Here is a 20,990-nt window from a genome sequence, read left to right as displayed (position 1 = left end):
GCAAGTGATTAGTTAAATCGAATATAAAATAATAATAATAGAATAAAATAACACAATTCATTTGTTTTACAAGAGCTTAGCATATTTAGCATGTGATTAGTTACATGGACAATGGCTGCATAGGAATGCCATTAGCGCCATACCGCGCCCCTCCAGCGTCACTCGACCACGATGCAGAGTGAGCAGATAGGCGTCTTGGAGTCTTTGGGTAGTGTACATTTCCGCTGCCGTCTGCAAGGCCTCCATGGAGCCCTGGGTAACCCTAAAGGCCGAAGATGAGCCGGTTAAATTCACGATTATTTCACGCACCAGGCGAGCGAACGGAAGGCGGGGTATCAGCAATTTGGGCGTCGCCTGCAGACGTTGAATCTCTTGTTGCATCAGGGCGACACGGCTGACGGGGCTGGTCTGTTTCCGGCGGGGCGAAACAGCTCTACGGGCCTGTTGTGTCTGTGGATTCGCTCTTGGTCGCTGCGGCTGTGGGGCATTTAAAGAACGGAGACTGCGATTTGAAGTGTTGAGTTCCAGAGCTTGATTGTCTTCCTGAGAGGACGACTCCTGCCTCTGTCCGGCGCGACGGTCTGCTGGTTCTGGTGGCCGATTCTCTTCCCCAGACGTCTCCTCATTCTGTCGGGTCCGACGGGCAGCAGATACGTCCTTGCGCACCGTGGAGGTGCGTCGACTGTTAGAGTTTTGGAGATTGAGACGACTTGTGGTAAATTCCAAGCCGTAGTCGGTAGCATTTTCATCATCGGGCGATTGGAATGAGGGGCTGGCATCCCCAGAGTCCCTTTGTGTTGCCTTTGGAGGATTTCCACCACGATGACCGCCGCTGTTTTTTTTCGGTGGTCGCATAATAGCTGCCAAAGTTCGATGTAAATTTGCGTACACAATAATTTGCCTCGCAACAATACGCGTCGTTTAAAGTGTTTCCCGATTTTTTCTGCATGTGTGACCGTACTTGAAATACATTAAAATACATAGCCCTCACGCCATTTCCAGCATTGATCGCCCAGCTGTTTTTCGCCTGCGGCCTGATTTTGAGCATTGTTTTTTTTATTTATTAAAATTTTTTTTTTTCATGTGGAAAATTTGTATTTTATTGTAAACAAGTTTACTGCTACCTTTCGTGGCAACTTAATCTAGTTTTACATTTAAGGGGAAAAACAATTGATCACAGGAGATACATACTTAAACTTAATGTTACACATATGGTGTAAGTACATACATTATTTAGAATATTTACAAAAAGTTAATGAGATGTTATAGGAGGGATCTAGTAGGGAGATCCAGTGGATGACTCCTTTTGAGTCTTCTTTTCCTTGGCGGGTTAATTAGACGTCTGGCTAGCGCATTAGGGTGACCACCAAGTCGTTGCAAGTACCTTGCTTGGGAACCTTTAGGTCCCTCTCGATGTCGCTGTTTCGTATGTACCATGGAGCATTGCATATTCGTCGTAGAATTTTTGACTGAGCAACTCTAATTTTATTTAAGTTGGTTTTTGACGCGATGGCGTAAACTTGAAGTGCAGACTGTCGAACCATGGTAGTATGGGTTTTGAAATTTAGTGACCTGTCGAGTACAACACCCAGGTATTTGTACGAGCTCTTGTGCGTAAGTGTGGAGCCCAGCATATTAATGCCTCCGCAAGAAAGTGTTCTCGTAGCAAAAGTAACATTAGCACATTTGCTGCTGTTGATGCCTATGTTCCATTTCTGAGCCCAGTCCTCAAAGCTGGCCACATATTGTTGCAGAGCTTCCGTAGCTAGATTTATGCTTGGACTTCTGGTCAGCACTGCAGTGTCATCCGCGTAGGTTGCTATCAACACATCGTCCTCGTCCAACCCAGTTATTACCCTTGAGGAAGGCATATCGGCTGTATATAGGGTATATAACGTTGGTCCAAGAACGCTGCCTTGTGGGACGCCTGCAAAGATTGGGCGCTTCGATGATTTTGCTCCATTTACAACAACTCTAAAACTTCTGTCCATTAGAAAGCTACTCACCAGCTGGAATAGCTGCGGCGGCAATATGTTTCTCAGCTTAAAGAGGAGGCCATCATGACACACCCTGTCAAACGCATGTTGAATGTCCATAAACACAGCTACCGAATCCATTTTTTGCTCCATTGCATCAAGCGCGAAGTTGACCACTCGATGAAGTTGTTCAGGCGTGCCGTGACCTTGTCTAAATCCAAACTGCCACTTTGGAATTCTTTTCTTTACAGGTTCAAGCTGCATGATGCGGTTCAGTATCATTCTTTCCGCCATCTTCCCTAGCGCTGAGAGCAGGCTAATTGGTCTGTAGCCATCGACTTCTGTGTGTTGTTTTTCTGGCTTAGGTACCATGGAGATTAGCGCCATCTTCCAGCAGGTAGGAAAGTGTCCTATCCTAAGAATGCTGTTGAGGAGCAGCACTATAAATAGCAGCGCTTTTTTAGGCAGAAGTTTTAAAGTCCTGTTGTCCAGCAGGTCCTCACCAGGGGATTTTTTGGCCTTCAGCTTCTTAATTTGCTGCACCACCTCTTGAAATGTGACTGGGCTTGCTGGCAAGGACATTTGAAATGGCATTTCCAATTGTAGCTCGACGGCCCTTCGTGTAACAGCAGACGTAAGATTAAATGGCTTAAATCTTTGCTCTAAACTGTCTGCGAAGATATCAGCCTTTTGCTGACTGGAGTAGCACCAACCGCCTGCTGGATTTTTAATTGGCGATTTAGGCATGACTACTCTTTTAAATCGGCTTGTAAGCTTCCAGAGAGTATAGTTGAAAGATGCATCGGGGCCAGCTTTTTCTAAAATGTTATCAATGCTCGTCTGCTTGACTTTTGCAAGTACCTTTTGCAAACGGTTTGATAGTCTCAAGTAGATTTGATGAACTCGAGTATCACCCGTTCTCGCATACTCTCTTCTTACTCTTCTTTTCAGGCGCAGGAGAGCTACGGCACTTGGGGGAAGAGTATCTTGTCGTCGTTGGCTTGGTGAACATTGGTTTACAGGCGCAGCAGAAGATGCAGCCAATATTACGTTTCTCATAAATATCGAGATTGCATCTTCTATATCATCGGGACTTTTTATTTCCGTGTTGAGGTTGATTCTACTATCTAGTTCGGCTTGAAATACTTCAACGCAAGAGCCTCGAGGGAGAATTTGTTGCTTCATAGTTTTGATTTGAGGAGAATGATGCACTGATGCTACAATTGGCAGGTGATCCGAGGAGAGTTCATATTTAGTTTCGACTGACAGCTTGTTTTGCGCAATCCCGTTGACAATGAAAAAGTCGAGAGCAGAAGGTGTAAGGCGAGTGTTGTATGAGAAGAAAGTTGCCTCGCCAGTGGCAAGGATTTCGCATGTGCTACTGACGATGGCCTCTTGCAATCGCTTCCCTCGACAGCATGATCTGACGTTACCCCACCATGGGTGCTTTGCGTTAAAGTCACCGCCTGCGATGAATCTGTTCCCCAGGCTAAGAAAAAGTTGCTCAAAATCAGTTGTACTCCAAGGTTGGTTGGGTGGCAGGTATATTGAGGAGATCTTGATGCATCCAACATTAGTCGGCACACTCACGCTGGCAACTTGTATGTTTATCCTGGACATAGGTTCGTTCTGAGTATGGGCAATGGACGATCGTATGAACAGAGCAGAGCCACTTTTCGATGTTCCGCTGGGATGATCAGCGTAATATTGATCGTATCCTGGTACGAATGCTCTCCGACCAGGGCGCATATGTGTCTCTGTTATCAACATTACATCGATTTTATTAGCATTAAGGAAAAGTCTAAGTTCTTCAATGTTCTTGACTAGCCCTCGTGCATTCCATAATCCGATTTTTAATTGAAGCTTGTTCATTTTGAAATAAGCTTCTGTACCAGGTCGCGGAAGGCTTTGTTTGCCTCCATCGTATCCTGTATTAGTTTGAACATTTGATCCATTCTACTATTAAGGTCGTTTATAGCTTTTTCTAATATTTTGAATTTGCTACTAAAATGTTGATCTTCAGCACCATTAAACAACCGGGAGCTGTCATGTAATGTGTTCACGTTAATATTTTTCTCTGCACGCGGTCTTGTTATGTCTGCATAGGAGAACCCACTCCTCACATTGGCATTTGAGATGACTTGCGATCCGACTGGGTGATTTTTATTTTTGCTACTGGCAGGCATTCCATCTTCTGGTAGTCTGGCTGTCGGCTTAAGCTTCTTGCTGAGTTCAATTCGGACTGAACAACTTTTATAGCTAGATAGGTGATCTTCGCCGCAGTTTGCACAAATGGATTTGTTACTAAGACTTAGTTCGCACGATTTTGATCCAGTATAGTGGTCGCCAGAGCATTTTCCACAGACTGGCTTTTTAAGGCAGTAGTTTAGCGTATGTCCAAAATCTTGGCATCTAAAGCACTGCACCAATTCTTTACTGTGCTTTGCCTTAATTACTGTTACTCTGTGCCTTCCAATTTGAGTAATCTTAAGTGCCTCTGCAATATTTGGTGTTTTCTTTAGGTTCACGTAGAACATACTCTGTCTTGTTTTTAAGTTATTTATTTCATGATCATCCTCTTCATTTATTTCAATATTACGCCAGTTTGGCTTCCTGGGGCAGTAGATGTTCATGACTGTGAAACCCTTGTCGGTGAAAGTGTGCTCAATTAAGTGTTTTGGTACATTTGGATGGATATCTCGAATAATCAATCTGTACGGCGTATCCTCTCTCAACTGATGGTGCCAGAATTCACAGTTTTGCTTCGTCAGCATATCAATAACTGTTCGAAAAGCTTGGGAATTTTTTGCATATATACGCGAAACGGCGAATATGGATGTGCGAATGTCATACTCATCAGCTGGAATTACAGAATTGAGGGCGTCTTCGAGTTTGTCCATTTTATTCACTTGCGGCACGCAAATAGCTGGAGGCTTAGGCACTATGCTCGGCTGCTGCTCATTGCTAGCTTCGTTTGCTACTAGCCCATGTTGCTCTTCTTCGTCCAGTTCCATGACAGATTCAGCTTCTTCAGATAGCGCTGCATAGCGATTATTTAGAAGTGCTACTGAAGGGGTAGTAACAGGTGTAAAATTTTGGCGGCCCTTGAATGGGTGATTTTTTGGAATAGCTGGGTGTGTAGTTTTTTTAATTGTTTTTGAGACTTTATCAGCTCTTTTTTGCTTTTTACTAATAGAGACCATCGGCATCTGAAAGCTACAATCTTTTCCTTGGGATACTTTTTTGGCTAAGCTTGAAGTAGACGCCTCAGCTCTCGAGGTGCTCGGTACTGAACATATGCTGCCAGTTACGGTATTTGCCATTGAGTAATTCGCTGGACATTTCCCTGTTGAAAAAGATAGTGTGCTCGTGGTAATAGTGCTTGTAGTCGTTGCGATCAAGCTACTATTGTAGTTAGGCGTTCCAATTGCCTTATATAGGTCTTTAGCCAAGCTGGCACGGAATTCTGCAGGTGCACCAGCTATTTTCCTCATCTTATAAGTCGCTGAAAGCTTATCACTAAGCTGGGAATGATCAGGTGAGTCTACGTCCATTTTTTGGCACTTCACGAAATTTGCTTGTTACAAATTTGTGATTGCCAAGCATCAAGAATTCTTGCTACTAAGAAAAGTTGAGCTTTTGTTGCCCTTCGTTTGCGGCTGCGCGCAGGGCGAGGGCAAAAGCTTGCCCGCTGTACGACAGCTTACTTCGCTTACTGTTCTTTGTTGTTCTCGTGTTACCGACACCGCTACGCAGTGTCTAAAAATAGATTCTCGTGCGAGATAAGCACACATAATGCTCTTTGCGATTATTTAGAAACTTCAATGCGCGACACGTCCGTCTTCGACGAATGTATGGAAAGAACTGATTAAAATTTTAGGAATGTCGGATCATCAAAGCAGAGGTCAGGACTTCAGCCTGGAGGCAGACTCCGAGCTGCGTTTTGAAATAGAGCAGAAGGACGCCAAAGTGTTGGTTACAGTAGGTAAGCGCACGCCAAGCAATGGAATGCCAGTAACTCTTCCTGCTTCCATCACAGCTAGTCAATGGATTTGCGGAGCTCTTTGGCACCGAGTTGGTTAAGAAAAAGAAATATGAGTTTGGGATGGGGGCCAAGGTTGCGATCTTCACATACCAAGGATGCGTTCTTCATGTCACTGGCAAAATGGACGTTTGCTACATATCCAAGGAGACTCCGATGGTTCAGTACGTCAATTGTCACGCGGCACTTGAACAGTTTCGCACGGAGGCCGAGGAGAAGGATAGACGTGGTCCGGTGGCCATGGTGGTGGGACCCACGGACGTCGGCAAGAGCACGCTCTGCCGGATTCTCCTGAACTATGCAGTCAGGGTCGGGCGCCGGCCTCTCTACGCGGACCTCGATGTGGGCCAGGGAGCAATCGCCATATCCGGCAATGTGGCCACCATACTCATCGAAAGGCCAGCCAGTGTTGCTCTAGCTCTTATAGTCTTTGAGAACTAGGCGCTGAAGGGGACGGACAGACGGACAGACGGACGGACGGACAGACGGACAGACAGACATGGCTCAATCGACTCGGCTATTGATGCTGATCAAGAATATATATACTTTATGGGGTCGGAAACGATTCCTTCTGGACGTTACACACATCCACTTTTACCACAAATCTAATATACCCCAATACTCATTTTGAGTATCGGGTATAAAAATAGGAAGATCGAACCTGAACCCAAACCAACACAATTTTCGGCAAGGCAAAAGCTCAATTTACAACCCGATTGGCAAAGGAGGGACTACTTTCAGCCTGAATCTGTTTCGAGTCGAGCTAGCCAGTAGCTCCCTATTTGTGTATCTAATGTGCCGCAACATTCTAAATGGTGACTCATTTCAAAAAGCGCATTAACTATCCTAATCTGTAATCCGTAATATTAGAGCGAACAACTAAGCACGATCACTCCTAATTCATCCTAGCTAAAACTTATTGTATCTTTGCTTGGCGTTGGCGTGCGTGCCCGCCTGATGGCCACATCATTAAAGTGAAACTATTATGGATTACGTTGCACAAGACGCAACAACAAAAAGGAAGACAAGTCATTACAAAAGGCAAACAAGAAAACACGAATAAAACTATTTGCAGAATACAAATTAAACCCGACTTTCATTTTAGGCTTAACAAAAAAATTTTTATTCACGTAACAGTAATAGAATAAAAGAACACAATTCATTTGTGTTATAATACAGCATATAAAGAGCTTAGCATAGTTAGCATGTGATTAGTTAAATCGAATAAAAAATAATAATATAATAAAAGAACACAACTCATTTGTTTTATTAAACAAGAGCTTAGCATATTTAGCATGTGATTAGTTAAATCGAATATAGAATAATAATAGAATAAAATAACACAATTCATTTGTTTTATATTCATTGGTTTTACAAGAGCTTAGCATATTTGGCAAGTTAAATCGAATATAAAATAATAATAGAATAAAATAACACAATTCATTTGTTTTACAAGAGCTTAGCATATTTAGCATGTGATTAGTTATATGGACAATGGCTGCATAGGAATGCCATTAGCGCCATATCGCGCACCTCCAGCGTCACTCGACCACGATGCAGAGTGAGCAGATAGGCGTCTTGGAGTCTTTGGGTAGTGTACATTTCCGCTGCCGTCTGCAAGGCCTCCATGGAGCCCTGGGTAACCCTAAAGGCCGAAGATGAGCCGGTTAAATTCACGATTATTTGACGCACCAGGCGAGCGAACGGAAGGCGGGGTATCAGCAATTTGGGCGTCGCCTGCAGACGTTGAATCTCTTGTTGCATCAGGGCGACACGGCTGACGGGGCTGGTCTGTTTCCGGCGGTGCGAAACAGCTCTAGGGGCGTGTTGTGTCTGTGGATTCGCTCTTGGTCGCTGCGGCTGTGGGGCATTTAAAGAACGGAGACTGCGATTTGAAGTGTTGAGTTCCAGAGCTTGATTGTCTTCCTGAGAGGACGACTCCTGCCTCTGTCCGGCGCGACGGTCTGCTGGTTCTGGTGGCCGATTCTCTTCCCCAGACGTCTCCTTATTCTGTCGGGTCCGACGGGCAGCAGATACGTCCTTGCGCACCGTGGAGGTGCGTCGACTGTTAGAGTTTTGGAGATTGAGACGACTTGTGGTAAATTCCAAGCCGTAGTCGGTAGCATTTTCATCATCGGGCGATTGGAATGAGGGGCTGGCATCCCCAGAGTCCCTTTGTGTTGCCTTTGGAGGATTTCCACCACGATGACCGCCGCTGTTTTTTTTCGGTGGTCGCATAATAGCTGCCAAAGTTCGATGTAAATTTGCGTACACAATAATTTGCCTCGCAACAATACGCGTCGTTTAAAGTGTTTCCTGATTTTTTCTGCATGTGTGACCGTACTTGAAATACATTAAAATACATAGCCCTCACGCCATTTCCAGCATTGATCGCCCAGCTGTTTTTCGCCTGCGGCCTGATTTTGAGCATTGTTTTTTTTATTTATTAAAATTTTAGGAATGTCGGATCATCAAAGCAGAGGTCAGGACTTCAGCCTGGAGGCAGACTCCGAGCTGCGTTTTGAAATAGAGCAGAAGGACGCCAAAGTTTTGGTTACAGTAGGTAAGCGCACGCCAAGCAATGGAATGCCAGTAACTCTTCCTGCTTCCATCACAGCTAGTCAATGGATTTGCGGAGCTCTTTGGCACCGAGTTGGTTAAGAAAAAGAAATATGAGTTTGGGATGGGGGCCAAGGTTGCGATCTTCACATACCAAGGATGCGTTCTTCATGTCACTGGCAAAATGGACGTTTGCTACATATCCAAGGAGACTCCGATGGTTCAGTACGTCAATTGTCACGCGGCACTTGAACAGTTTCGCACGGAGGCCGAGGAGAAGGATAGACGTGGTCCGGTGGCCATGGTGGTGGGACCCACGGACGTCGGCAAGAGCACGCTCTGCCGGATTCTCCTGAACTATGCAGTCAGGGTCGGGCGCCGGCCTCTCTACGCGGACCTCGATGAGGGCCAGGGAGCAATCGCCATATCCGGCAATGTGGCCACCATACTCATCGAAAGGCCAGCCAGTGTCGAGGAAGGTTTTCCCAAGACCGCCCCGCTCGTCTACCACTTCGGACAAAAGTCACCCAGCGGCAACAGTGTCCTCTACAACGCAGTGGTCTCCAAGATGGCCGAGGTCACGCTGCAGTCGCTCAACGGAAACAAGCGCAGTGAGTAGATGCCGTACGTAGATGCCGTACGTGCCCATGGGTATGCGCATTAGCTTCATGCAGCCAGGGCCTATGGTGCTTGCGCCATTTTCGTATTGGATCAGGAGCGACTGTACAACGAACTGCTGCGGGATGTGCCCTCAAGCGTTCATGTGGTCCTGTTGCCCAAGAGTGGCGGTGTTGTGGAGCGCAGCAAGGAGCTGAAGCACGAGTGCCGGGATCAGCGCATCAAGGAATACTTCTATGGCAATGCCCGTGCACCCTTCTATCCGTTTTCCTTTGAGGTGAAATTCCAGGAGCTGCGATTGTACAAAATTGGCGCCCCTCCGCTGCCAGACTCCTGCATGCCCATCGGCATGAAGGCCGAGGACAACAAGACAAAAGTGGTGGCTGTAACGCCAACCCCGGCACTGATCCATCACGTGTTGGCCCTGTCTTTTGCAGAGTCCGTGGACGATGATGTGATTGGCACGAATATTGCAGGCTTCTGTTGCGTGTAAGTATATAGAAAACACCACGAATGGGATATTTATGATAAAGCTTATATTTAAAATTTCCAGTACCGAGGTGGATATGGAAAGTCAAGCTGTTATGCTCCTCTCGCCGCAACCACGACCGCTGCCGCCGAACGCTCTGCTGCTGTGGTCGGAGCTGCAAGTCATGGACAACCATACCTAGCATTAGGTTAACTTTTATTTAATTTAGGGTTTACTAAGCACTACATTAAAATTAGATCGATGGAGCAAACTAGTTTGGCTTTGAATTCAATAGCAAGTAAAATTCATTTTTAAGTATTTACAACACCGTATGTGGGTCTGATATTTTCCGCAGAAAATATACGGTAGCAATGGAATAGAAAAATAAAAGGAATACCGGTACAAACACAAATATACACAGCCAATCTTCTGTTCATACACTGAGAATAAAGGATGAAAACTTAATTCAACATTGCCGTATCCGTTTTTTTTAAGAAATTGTGCCCGATCCTCTCTCATGAATAGTCAGATTATTTGTCGGAAACAGTAGAATAGTCGTTGAGAGACTGCGTGTCAGAATAATCAACTGAATCTCGTCGTTTCAGCTCTTAAATATTTATGACACTCCAGTGGATTTACAACAGCACTTTTGGGAGTATGATAAAATTAATGTTTCTGTTTTCTTTTTATACCCGATACTCAAAATGAGTATTGGAGTATATTAGATTTGTGGTAAAAGTGGATGTGTGTAACGTCCAGAAGGAATCGTTTCCGACCCCATAAAGTATATATATTCTTGATCAGCATCAATAGCCGAGTCGATTGAGCCCTGTCTGTCTGTCCGTCCGTCCGTCCGTCCGTCCCCTTCAGCGCCTAGTGCTCAAAGACTATAAGAGCTAGAGCAACGATGTTTTGGATCCAGACTTCTGTGACATGTCACTGCTACAAAAATATTTCAAAACTTCGCCCCGCCCACTTCCGCCCCCACAAAGGACGAAAATCTGTGGCATCCACATTTTTAAAGATACGATAAAACCAAAAACGCAGAATCGTTGAGGATGATCATATCTTCTACAGTGCAAAATCTGAACCAGATCGAATAATGATTATAGCCAGAATCAAGAAAACAATTTCATTCTTTCTCGCTCTGTCTCTCTCTAACACACAGGTTTCATGGTCGGTTTTGTCAATTGCAAAATATGAGTTCAAGGATCTCAGAACCTATAAGAGCCAGAGCAACCAAATTTGGTATCCACACTCCTGTGATATCGGACCTTGACCGTTTCGTGTCCAAATTTCGCCACACCCCCTTCCGCCCCCGCAAAGGACGAAAATCTGGGGCATCCACAAATCTCAGAGACTATTAAGGCTAGAGTAACCAAATTTGGTATCCGCACTTCTGTTAGATCTCACTATAAAACGTATATCTCAGAATTTCGCCCCCCCTTTTTCCGCCCCCACAAAAGACGAAAATCTGTTGCATCCACAATATTGCACATTCGAGAAAACTAAAAACGCAGAATCATAGATAACGACTATATCTATCAGATTGGTGAATCTGGACCAGATCAGATAATTTTTATAGCCAAAAGGAACAAATCAATTTGCACTGGCTACGCAGCGCCCGACGTCACGCTCAGACTGATTTTCTGCCTCTCTCGCACGCACTCTTTGTCGTGTCGTTTAATATTAGCAGCGTCTGCCGGAAGAAAGCCATACTGACTTAGTATCGGGTATAACTGTAGAGTTGCGGTCTCCGCAGCAACTCACAACGTTCCCCCTCGTTTCTTTTGATTTTTTTCTCTCTGGGAAACCAATGGGATCTTACCCAAAAAATATTCGTCTTGCTTGTTTAGTTTGAATCAATCTTCGACATCGTTCGCATCCAAAAATGTCGTGGAGTATATTTTTAAAACTCCTGCAAATAAATTCATTTAGTGCTCAAAAGTTGTTTGAAAACATCAGAGAGGATTACTGTGAAATATACTGTAAAGGTGCATTCACTCACAGTTCCAGTGATAGAACGTGCCGCAAAGATCGATCCACTTTCATCACCAACGACTACACGTTGAATTTAGACCATGGACACTTGACAATCGAGTGGATAAATGCCGACTGCAGAGACTGAAAGAGTGGAAAATCGTCGCCATTTCTAAGGACACTAATGTCATGCTAAACAAGTTAAGTGTGGGAGTTTCTAAGAACTCCACACTTCGTCCTGGAGTGAACTATCTCAGAGATCTCAGTGTACAGAAAGTGTCGATATACAACTTATTTAGTAAATATTTTGAAATATATGAGAACAATCTAAGTTATTTAAATGGATCAAAGTATCTAACGATTGCTTTCGACAGGTTTACATATTTTATTAATGACTACATTCACATGAGCCTGAATCATCTAGAAGGCATTGCAATTTTTTATTGGGGACCATACGAATATTCCATACTCTGGATGAACAGGACAATTTTGCAGGAAAAACAAATTTAAAATTTCTGAAATTTAATGGTATAGATATTAAAAACCTCACTGCAAGAGTATTTAACAATTTAAAAAACTTACAGACATTAAATTTTACCAGGACCAATGTAGAGGATCTCTCTTTCCTAAGGTTCGTAAAAGGTTTTAAAAAAACACCACTTAATTCAACTAGTCCTTATTTGGCGGGCCTTAATCTACGAGTGATTTGGTATTTTTTTTTGTTTTAGATCTGACACTCTTCAAAAGAGCTTGCTGAATGTTGTTCTGGAAGTCAATGAAAAGGTGGATATGAAATATTTCGATGGCTATTCCAGGTTAAAGTTGATTCAAGTTGATAAATACGAACCCCATGAGAATATAACAGCCATAATTTGCAACTTAAACCGACGGAGCTGCAAATTTACCCTCGGAATCAACGGAATAAAGTGCCCTGCTAAATGCGAGTGTCAATTTTATTGGGGAAATATGACTTTACATATAGATTGTTCAAGACGTGGACTTACATATGTCCCACCATTACCTATTCCGATTACTGGAGGAGCGACGGCCCTGGACCTGAGCGGAAATTCTCTAATGGAGCTGCCCAACAACACTTTGAGTGGATATAATGACGTAAAAAGTTTAATTGTGTCCAGTAATAGATTGACTAGTCTTAGGGTTGATCGGCTACCAAGTAAATTGAATATTTTGGACATCAGGTACAATAACATCCAAACACTCGACAAAGACGTTATAAAATATCTCTCAAATCTTAGTGATTTCCTGCAGTGTGGCAACCGATGGATCGTCAATTGCATTGAAAATATTTTTATGCACTTTTTGCATGAAATTTACCGTCGATCTTTAGGGAATATGTATCTTCATCATCTGAATGCAGCTTGTCCTGATGGATGCCATTGTTGCTTTAACCGGAGCACAGATTATTTTATGATCGACTGTAGGAATGCTCATATAAACTATTATCCTCTACTTACGCATGCAATACCTTACAATGCCATACTGCAGCTGGATACAAATAAGGTAGAGATCATTACACACTCATTGGGTCAAGATTCCCTGAGAGAACTGCATTTGTTCGACAATAAAATAGCGGACTTGCCATTTCACTTGATTCCCAAGAACATTACACTTTTGGATCTGCGAAAAAACCAGTTGGAGGCTCTCGATGATCAGGTTGTCGATTTCTTTAGAGAACGCGAGGAAAGTGCCGAATTGGAGATTCGACTATCCGCAAATCCCTGGAAGTGCGACTGCAGGGCAAAGTCCTTCCTTTCATTTCTGCGGCAAAAGGAACCGCTGGAGTATACCGACGCCCTGGATCGTTGTAATATCTTCTCTTCAGGAACGTGTCCAGAGGCCTGCATCTGCTGTCTAGATAATTCTACAGTGCCTTCGATGATTATCGACTGCAGATTTAAAGGACTCAAAGCAATACCTCTGTTCGGAGCAGAACCCAGCCGATTAGCTGCTTGCCAAATAGCACCTAATTCTTGGCCCTCAGCCGCTTATTTTGTTTGTTACTTATGTCTATGTCACTCATTTGTTTGTTAAAGCTCTGCGCTTGCTTGCCCTGCTAAACGCTCTCTGCCAGCTCGCTCTTCGCTATCTCCGCTTTGCGTCTGCCTACCGACGTCGGCCGAGCGAAGCTGCGCTTAGCGATCGGAGCGGCAATGTAAAGGGCAGGCAAGCCACACTTGCAAGTTTGATGTCACGCATTAAAGAACATATCGTAATTTTATTTCTGCGCCGAGTTTTATTTAATTCGAAATAATTAGTCGGCCGATTGGGGATAAAAAACATTATCTCCACATAAAATTTGGTGACCCCGACGTGATCTCTGAGTTGCAGTGTCAATTAATAATCATTCGCGATCGACATTCGTTAGCCCTAGCAAATTTTCGGCGGTTAAGCACAATTCGGTGCTAAAACACACTTACATACACCTACATACACGCATTGCTGGCTATTAATTTCTCTGTCGCGACAATTCGGTCAGTGCAGTGCGGTAGGCAGTGCAGCGAACTCACTAATACACACAAGCGGAGTACAAAGCGGAATCGGACAGCTCGCACAGCCGCACAGCTAAAGGCATTAGCTGTAATCCCTTTGCTTTCGGTTCCCACGTTTATACGTATACAGGGTGTCTTTTTCGGTCGTGCTGAGTGACTCTTTTAAAACCTCTACAAGCACAAGGCCGAGTCCATCGCGCGCCAACTAAAGGCCATGGATCGCTTTCTCACCAAGGAAGAGCTTGCCGAGTTAGATGAGGCAGAACTTCAAGCTCGCTTAGAGCAGATCGAGCGAATGAATGCGGATTTCGATGCCGCTCAAACGAGCCTTGAAAGGCTGGATTTCCTGCAGTTAGCCCATGATGCCCGGCTGTCGCGGGAGTTGATGGCTGCTCGCACGGTAAATGTTGCCAATTCAACGGCTCGGCATACTCTCGAGGGGAATTCGTCGTTGTTCGCCTATAATAGTATAGGCCGTTCTCGAATGCCCGAGTTGCAGCTTCCGCGATTCGGTGGGAGCTACATGGATTGGCCAGAATTCCACGCGATGTTTTCGACAATGGTGCACAAAGACCATCGTATACCAATCATCGAAAAATTCCAATATCTTCGTGGATGTCTAGATGGTGCTGCGCTGGATACGATTCGTTCCTTGGAACTTTCTGAGGAGAATTACGACAAGGCGTTGAATTTACTAATGTTGCGATTCGAAAATAAACTGTTACATTTTCAGGCACACGTCAAGGCTATTTTCGGGCTGCAAGGGGTGGAGAAGGGCTCGGCTATCGGCTTGCGTGCGCTCAGCGATAAAATCAATTCGCACTTGCGTGCACTTCAGACCTTGGCGACCCCGCAGGAGATTTCCGATGGGTTGCTGATCTTCATCATAGGCACGAAATTGGACCACAAGACCAAGGAGAAATGGGAAGAGAACTTGCCGACGTCAGGATTGCCTCGGTGGTCAAGCATGGCCTCATTCTTGGAAGCAAGATGTCGGATGCTGGAAAATTTGGGATCGGCTATGGTAACAATTCCTAGCCAGCAGGTGGGAGAAAGTAAACCTAGCACCCTAATCACCTCCATTAACGATCATAATAGCTCAACATGCAAGTATTGCAAATCCTCCGATCACTACATATCCCGATGCCAGGCATTTATAGATCTCCCTGTTTTTTCTCGATACAAGGAGGTGAAGAAGCGCCATTTATGTCTAAACTGCCTCAACAAAGGCCATTCATTGCAACGCTGCAAGTCAGGGGCATGTAGAAATTGCCAAGCCAAGCATCACACACTGCTCCACATGCAGTCGGGCGCTGACGCTGAGTTGCCGTCGCCGAGCACGGAACCGACCCAGCATGATCCTGCAAGTGCCCTAGTAGCAAGCAAATATATTAGCCCTCCCCCCTCGAGTCAAAAATCTCTGCCTAGCCAAAACGTGCTGCTAGCTACTGCAATCGTATATGTCAGGGGCCGTTTTGGATCGCTTATTCCATGTCGTGCCATTTTAGATTCCGCTTCTCAGGTTAACTTTATAACATCGAGACTCGCCAATCAGCTGCAGTTAGATCCTCACCCGTCTCACGTTCAAATCGCCGGTATTGGAGAGTCAATTCTACCATCCAGCAAGGCTGTGGACATCGTCCTGCAATCTCAAGACGAAAGCTATCGCGGTTTCCTCTCTGCAATTATCACTGCCTCAATCACAGGAATGCAGCCTAACTTCGGCCTAGACGCAAAGGATTGGCCAATGCCAAATAATCTAAAACTGGCTGATCCTAATTTCGCCAAGCCCCAGCGTGTCGATCTGTTGATAGGTGCTGGTTTGTTCTTCGAATTAATGTGCGTTGGACAGATTCGACTGTCAGACCAATTGCCAACATTGCAGAAGACGAAACTTGGCTGGATAGTGTCAGGAAGTATTAAAAACTCTGAGAAAGCCCGTGCGGCGCTAGCAGCCGTTGAAGATCCCCCTGTCATCTCCGCTTGCGAGACTAATTTGTGCGATATTGTAAGGTGGTTTTGGGAAGTCGATGGAGATTATTCGCCCTCATCAATTTCGGAGGAAGATGTTCATTGCGAACAGCATTTCGTCACAAACTGCATTCGCCTAGAGTCCGGAGCTTACTCCGTGCGTTTGCCAACCAAATTCAGTCTAGAGGAATTAGGAGAATCGTATCAGCAGGCGCTACGTAGATTTCTCAATTTGGAGAGGAAGCTAGCAAAAAATGCACAGCTTAAGGCAAAATATATGGAGTTTCTCCAGGAGTATCGTGATTTAGGACACATGTCGCCAGCTTCGCGGCAGTCAGACCTCCCGCAGTACTTCTTGCCTCACCATTGCGTCCACAAGCAGGATAGTACAACCACCAAATTACGCGTAGTGTTCGATGGATCTGCCAAAACAGCGTCTGGAGTATCACTGAATGATGCGCTAATGGCTGGACCCACCATCCAACCTAAAATTCTGATAACTCTGCTTCGTTTCCGCTTTTTTAGAGTCGCCTTGTGTGGCGATATCTGCAAAATGTACCGCTGTGTACGCGTTTCCCATCCCGATACGCACGTGCAGTGCATCCTATGGCGCAATGACCCGAAGGAGGAGATTCAGGTGTTCAAGTTGGAGACTGTTACTTACGGAACCAAACCTGCCGCTTTCTTAGCAATTCGTGCTATGCATCAATTGGCAAATGATGAAGAGTTGCGTTTTCCGCTTGGCGCTGATGTTGTTCGAAGAGATTTCTATGTCGATGATCTCATATCTGGAGGGGACAGCATTGATTCTGTCATCAAGATTCGTCAGCAGGTAAAGGAGCTACTTTCGAAAGGATGTTTTCCCATACGTAAATGGTGTTCCAATGAACCCGCTGCTTTGGAAGGCGTATCGGAGGCGGATCGCGAAAAGTTCCTTACCTTTCATGACGGGACTGAAGTAACCAAGGCGCTTGGTCTAGTTTGGGATCCCACCACGGACAATCTTCTGTTTAGCTTCGCTCACGTCGGAACCGCTGCAGGCCCAACCTCGAAGCGTTCGGTCCTGTCTACACTAGCTAGGTTCTACGATCCTCTAGGGCTCATCTCTCCCATCATCACAAAAGCTAAAATATTTATGCAGTCGCTATGGAACGAAAGCCTAAAGTTGAATTGGGACGAAAGCCTGCCCCAGAACCTACATACGACTTGGATTGAGCTGACTTCGCAGTTGTCGATGGTTAAAAACTTTAAGTTTCCACGTTACGTGCTTCGGCAGCAAGCCAGATTAGAAATGCACGCGTTTTGTGATGCGAGCCAAGCAGCATATGGCGCCTGTGTATACATGCGTTCGGAAGCTCTTGGCATTGTGCAAAGTCATCTCTTATGCTCTAAATCCAGAGTCGCGCCCTTGAAAAGTATGACTATCCCCAAGCTTGAGCTGTCCGCTGCCCTCGTATTAGCCGAACTAGTGTCCACCATAGTTAAGGGATTATCAGCTCCATGCCAAATACATTGCTGGTCGGATTCGTCCATAGCCCTTGCCTGGATTCGAGAATCACCATTGAATTTTAATATATTTGTTTCTAATCGAGTTCAGCGGATTCAGGAGCTCACCGCTGGAATGACTTGGCATCACGTGCCCACAAAGTTGAATCCTGCCGACATCATATCACGTGGATCCACGCCCGCTGAACTAATGGATAGCAGCCTTTGGATCTCTGGACCACCATTCTTGCGTCTTGAGAGCTCAGAGTGGCCTGCAGGCTTGAAATTGCCGACCGATGTACCAGAACGTCGTCATGCAGCATTGGTTGTTTCAAACGAAAGGGATGTATCGTACGATTGCAAATTTCAAAACTCATTCGGATCCATGCAGCGCGTCTTTGCTTACATATATAGATTCTACATTCTCAAGGACAAAGGCATAGCGCGGTCGAAGGGGGTCAACTTACCGTAATCGACATCAAAAATGGTACGCATTTCCTCATAAGGGCAATACAGCAGCAACAATTTTCGGAAGAGATAAGGGCCCTCGCCAGCAAACAGGCCCTACCCCCAAAAAGCACGATGGCCTCACTGAATCCATTTCTGGATAGCTTTGGATTGCTGCGTGTTGGAGGCCGCCTCCAAAATGCCGAATTGGACTACGACGCGAAGCACCCGATCCTGCTTCCTAAGGGACATCCTGTCACTGTCTCTATTATTATCTTCTTTCACGAAAGGTTTCTCCACGCAGGAGCTCAAGGATTGCTCGGACTGCTTCGGCAAAAATTCTGGCCTATTGGTGGACGCAAATATGTTGCGGGAATCATTCGCAAATGTGTTAGATGCTTTCGTTTGAAGCCAGTGCTGAGGGAACATATCATGGGAAACTAGCCTGCGGATCGCGTAAGGACTAATCCAGCATTCCACACAACGGGCGTTGATTTTTGCGGACCCTTTTATCACAAGTCGGAAGTCAGAAGCAGGCCTCCTATCAAATGTTACATCGCTGTCTTCGTATGCTTTAGCACCAAAGCAACTCATTTGGAAGTCGTTCGGGATCTATCTACAGAATCCTTTCTGGCAGCATTAAGGCGTTTTATAAGTCTACGTCCCAAACCTCGAATCATCTGGTCAGACAACGCTACAAATTTTGTAGGAGCAAAAAATGAGCTTTTGGAGCTTCGGCAAATGTTCCTCAGTGATCCTCATACGTCGGCTGTGTCACATCTCTGCGTTTCTAGTGGAATCGACTGGAAATTCATCCCCCCTCGCTCACCTCATTTTGGGGGTTTGTGGGAGGCGGCTGTTAAAGCAGCTAAATATCATTTTCATCGCATCGTCGGGACCTACATTTTTACTCTTGATGAAATTCAGACCTTGGCTTGTGAAATCTCTGCTTTGTTAAATTCCCGTCCGCTTTATGCAATTACAGAAAGTCCCGATGATCTAGATGTGCTCACGCCAAACCACTTTCTCAATGGAGCCCCGAAAGCTGCATTCGACGAGCCAGATGTGGCGCATCTCCGGGTCAACCTACTTAGTCGATGGCAGCGGCTGTGTCAAATGAAGCAGGCGTTTTGGAGAAAATGGAGCACGGCGTATCTTGCGATTCTTCAGGAGCGGAGCAAGTGGCGGTCATCGTCTCCAAACATCAAGCTAGGAACGCTCGTCATGATCAAGGAGGAAACGCTGCCACCATTACGGTGGCCGCTTGGCCGCATTGAGAGCGTCATACCAGGAAAAGATGGAACCATCAGAGTAGCCGTCATCCGCACTCAAAAAGGCCTTTTCAAGAGGGCCGTTGGAAAAATAGCGGTTCTGCCCCTTCAGGATGGATCTGTTGAAAGCCTTTGCCTTCCAACGGGGGGTGAATGTTCGGAGCAGAACCCAGCCGATTAGCTGCTTGCCAAATAGCACCTAATTCTTGGCCCTCAGCCGCTTATTTTGTTTGTTACTTATGTCTATGTCACTCATTTGTTTGTTAAAGCTCTGCGCTTGCTTGCCCTGCTAAACGCTCTCTGCCAGCTCGCTCTTCGCTATCTCCGCTTTGCGTCTGCCTACCGACGTCGGCCGAGCGAAGCTGCGCTTAGCGATCGGAGCGGCAATGTAAAGGGCAGGCAAGCCACACTTGCAATTTGGATGTCACGCATTAAAGAACATATCGTAATTTTATTTCTGCGCCGAGTTTTATTTAATTCGAAATAATTAGTCGGCCGATTGGGGATAAAAAACATTATCTCCACAACCTCCTTTACCTACACCAATATCTGGACAATCAACTCTTCATTTCGAAGGGAATTATCTCGAAGCCTTGCCCCCCAATTCCCTGCGCGGATATGCAAAGTTAGGACATCTATATCTGGCCAACAATCGACTAACTGAAATCAACCAACTGCCTGAGAATATAACAACTCTCTACGTAAGAAACAATAGCATTTCGGTGCTGAGTCATCAGATGCGGATCTTCTTCGACAAGAGGAGAGCCTCCACACAGCTGAAGGTATTACTCTCTGGGAATCCTTGGACTTGCAATTGCGAGGAGAAAGATTTTCTGCACTTTGTGAAGAGCCGTTCGCGGTATGTCGAAAATGTAACAGACATCTACTGCGTTGGCACGGGAAAGCTAATGATCCTCACAGATGAGAGTGATATATGCCCTTCCGGCACCGTGCACTATGTGACCCTTACCAAATCTTTCATGCTAAAGATTTCAACTATAAACTTGATGATTTATATCAAACAGTCTCTCCTGATCTGGTTCTACGAGCACAATGTTTGCTTGAATCTCGCCGCCCGACGGAAATTCGACAAACAGAAGAAGTTCGATGCGTTTCTATCATTCACCCACAAGGACGAGGAGCTCATTGAGGAGTTCGTAGATAGACTGGAAAATGGTGACCACTGCTTCCGACTGTGCTTCTATCTGCGCGACTGGCTCGTGGGCGTGTCCATTCCCGAGTGCATCAGTCAATCTGTGAAGGATTCGAAGCGCATCATCATCCTGATGACGAACAACTTCCTAAACTCAACGTGGGGGCGACTGGAGTTCCGGCTCGCTCTGCATGCCACCTCCCAGGATCGATGCAAGCGCCTCATTGTGGTCCTCTATCCCGAAGTGGAGAACTTTGATGATCTCGACAGCGAGCTGAGGACCTACATGGTGCTGAGCAAGTATCTCAAACGAGACGACCCCAATTTCTGGAACAAGCTAGTATACTCAATGCCCCATGTTAATTTGCGACATGATCATGAGCCTGATCCAGAAGCAATAGAATTTTCTGAGTTAAATCGCAATGATTAAAAATCATAATGTGGCATTTGTATCTAAACCAACTCTAAACCATTGAAATGTTATATTGTACTAAATACTGAGAACTTCC

At 45.4% G+C, this 20,990-nt stretch overlaps 3 protein-coding genes and 1 pseudogene across 3 annotated transcripts; 2 read left to right on the top strand and 2 right to left on the bottom strand.

The window, feature by feature from the left end:
* Window positions 1-48: 48 nt before the first annotated feature.
* On the bottom strand, window positions 49-959 carry LOC117191409 (histone H3-like centromeric protein cid). The gene has a single exon (XM_033396286.1). The coding sequence runs from the start codon at window positions 853-855 to the stop codon at window positions 97-99; it is 759 nt and encodes a 252-aa protein (XP_033252177.1). The 5' UTR covers window positions 856-959; the 3' UTR covers window positions 49-96.
* Window positions 960-5,826: 4,867 nt separating this feature from the next.
* On the top strand, window positions 5,827-6,498 carry LOC117190858 (protein CLP1 homolog). Its single transcript, XM_033395886.1, has 2 exons — window positions 5,827-5,957; window positions 6,016-6,498. Exons 1-2 carry the CDS (start codon window positions 5,859-5,861, stop codon window positions 6,457-6,459), a joined length of 543 nt encoding a protein of 180 aa, XP_033251777.1. The 5' UTR covers window positions 5,827-5,858; the 3' UTR covers window positions 6,460-6,498.
* A 760-nt stretch (window positions 6,499-7,258) lies between these two features.
* On the bottom strand, window positions 7,259-8,352 carry LOC117190924 (histone H3-like centromeric protein cid). Its single transcript, XM_033395924.1, has one exon. The coding sequence runs from the start codon at window positions 8,254-8,256 to the stop codon at window positions 7,498-7,500; it is 759 nt and encodes a 252-aa protein (XP_033251815.1). The 5' UTR covers window positions 8,257-8,352; the 3' UTR covers window positions 7,259-7,497.
* A 96-nt stretch (window positions 8,353-8,448) lies between these two features.
* On the top strand, window positions 8,449-10,134 carry LOC117190923 (annotated as a pseudogene).
* The last annotated feature ends 10,856 nt before the right edge of the window (window positions 10,135-20,990 follow it).

The sequence above is a fragment of the Drosophila miranda genome (genome assembly GCF_003369915.1).
Source record: "Drosophila miranda strain MSH22 chromosome Y unlocalized genomic scaffold, D.miranda_PacBio2.1 Contig_Y1_pilon, whole genome shotgun sequence".
Classification (NCBI taxonomy): Eukaryota; Metazoa; Arthropoda; class Insecta; order Diptera; family Drosophilidae; genus Drosophila; species Drosophila miranda.
Note: the sequence above shows the minus strand (reverse complement) of the source record. Positions and strands in the feature narration are given on the sequence as shown.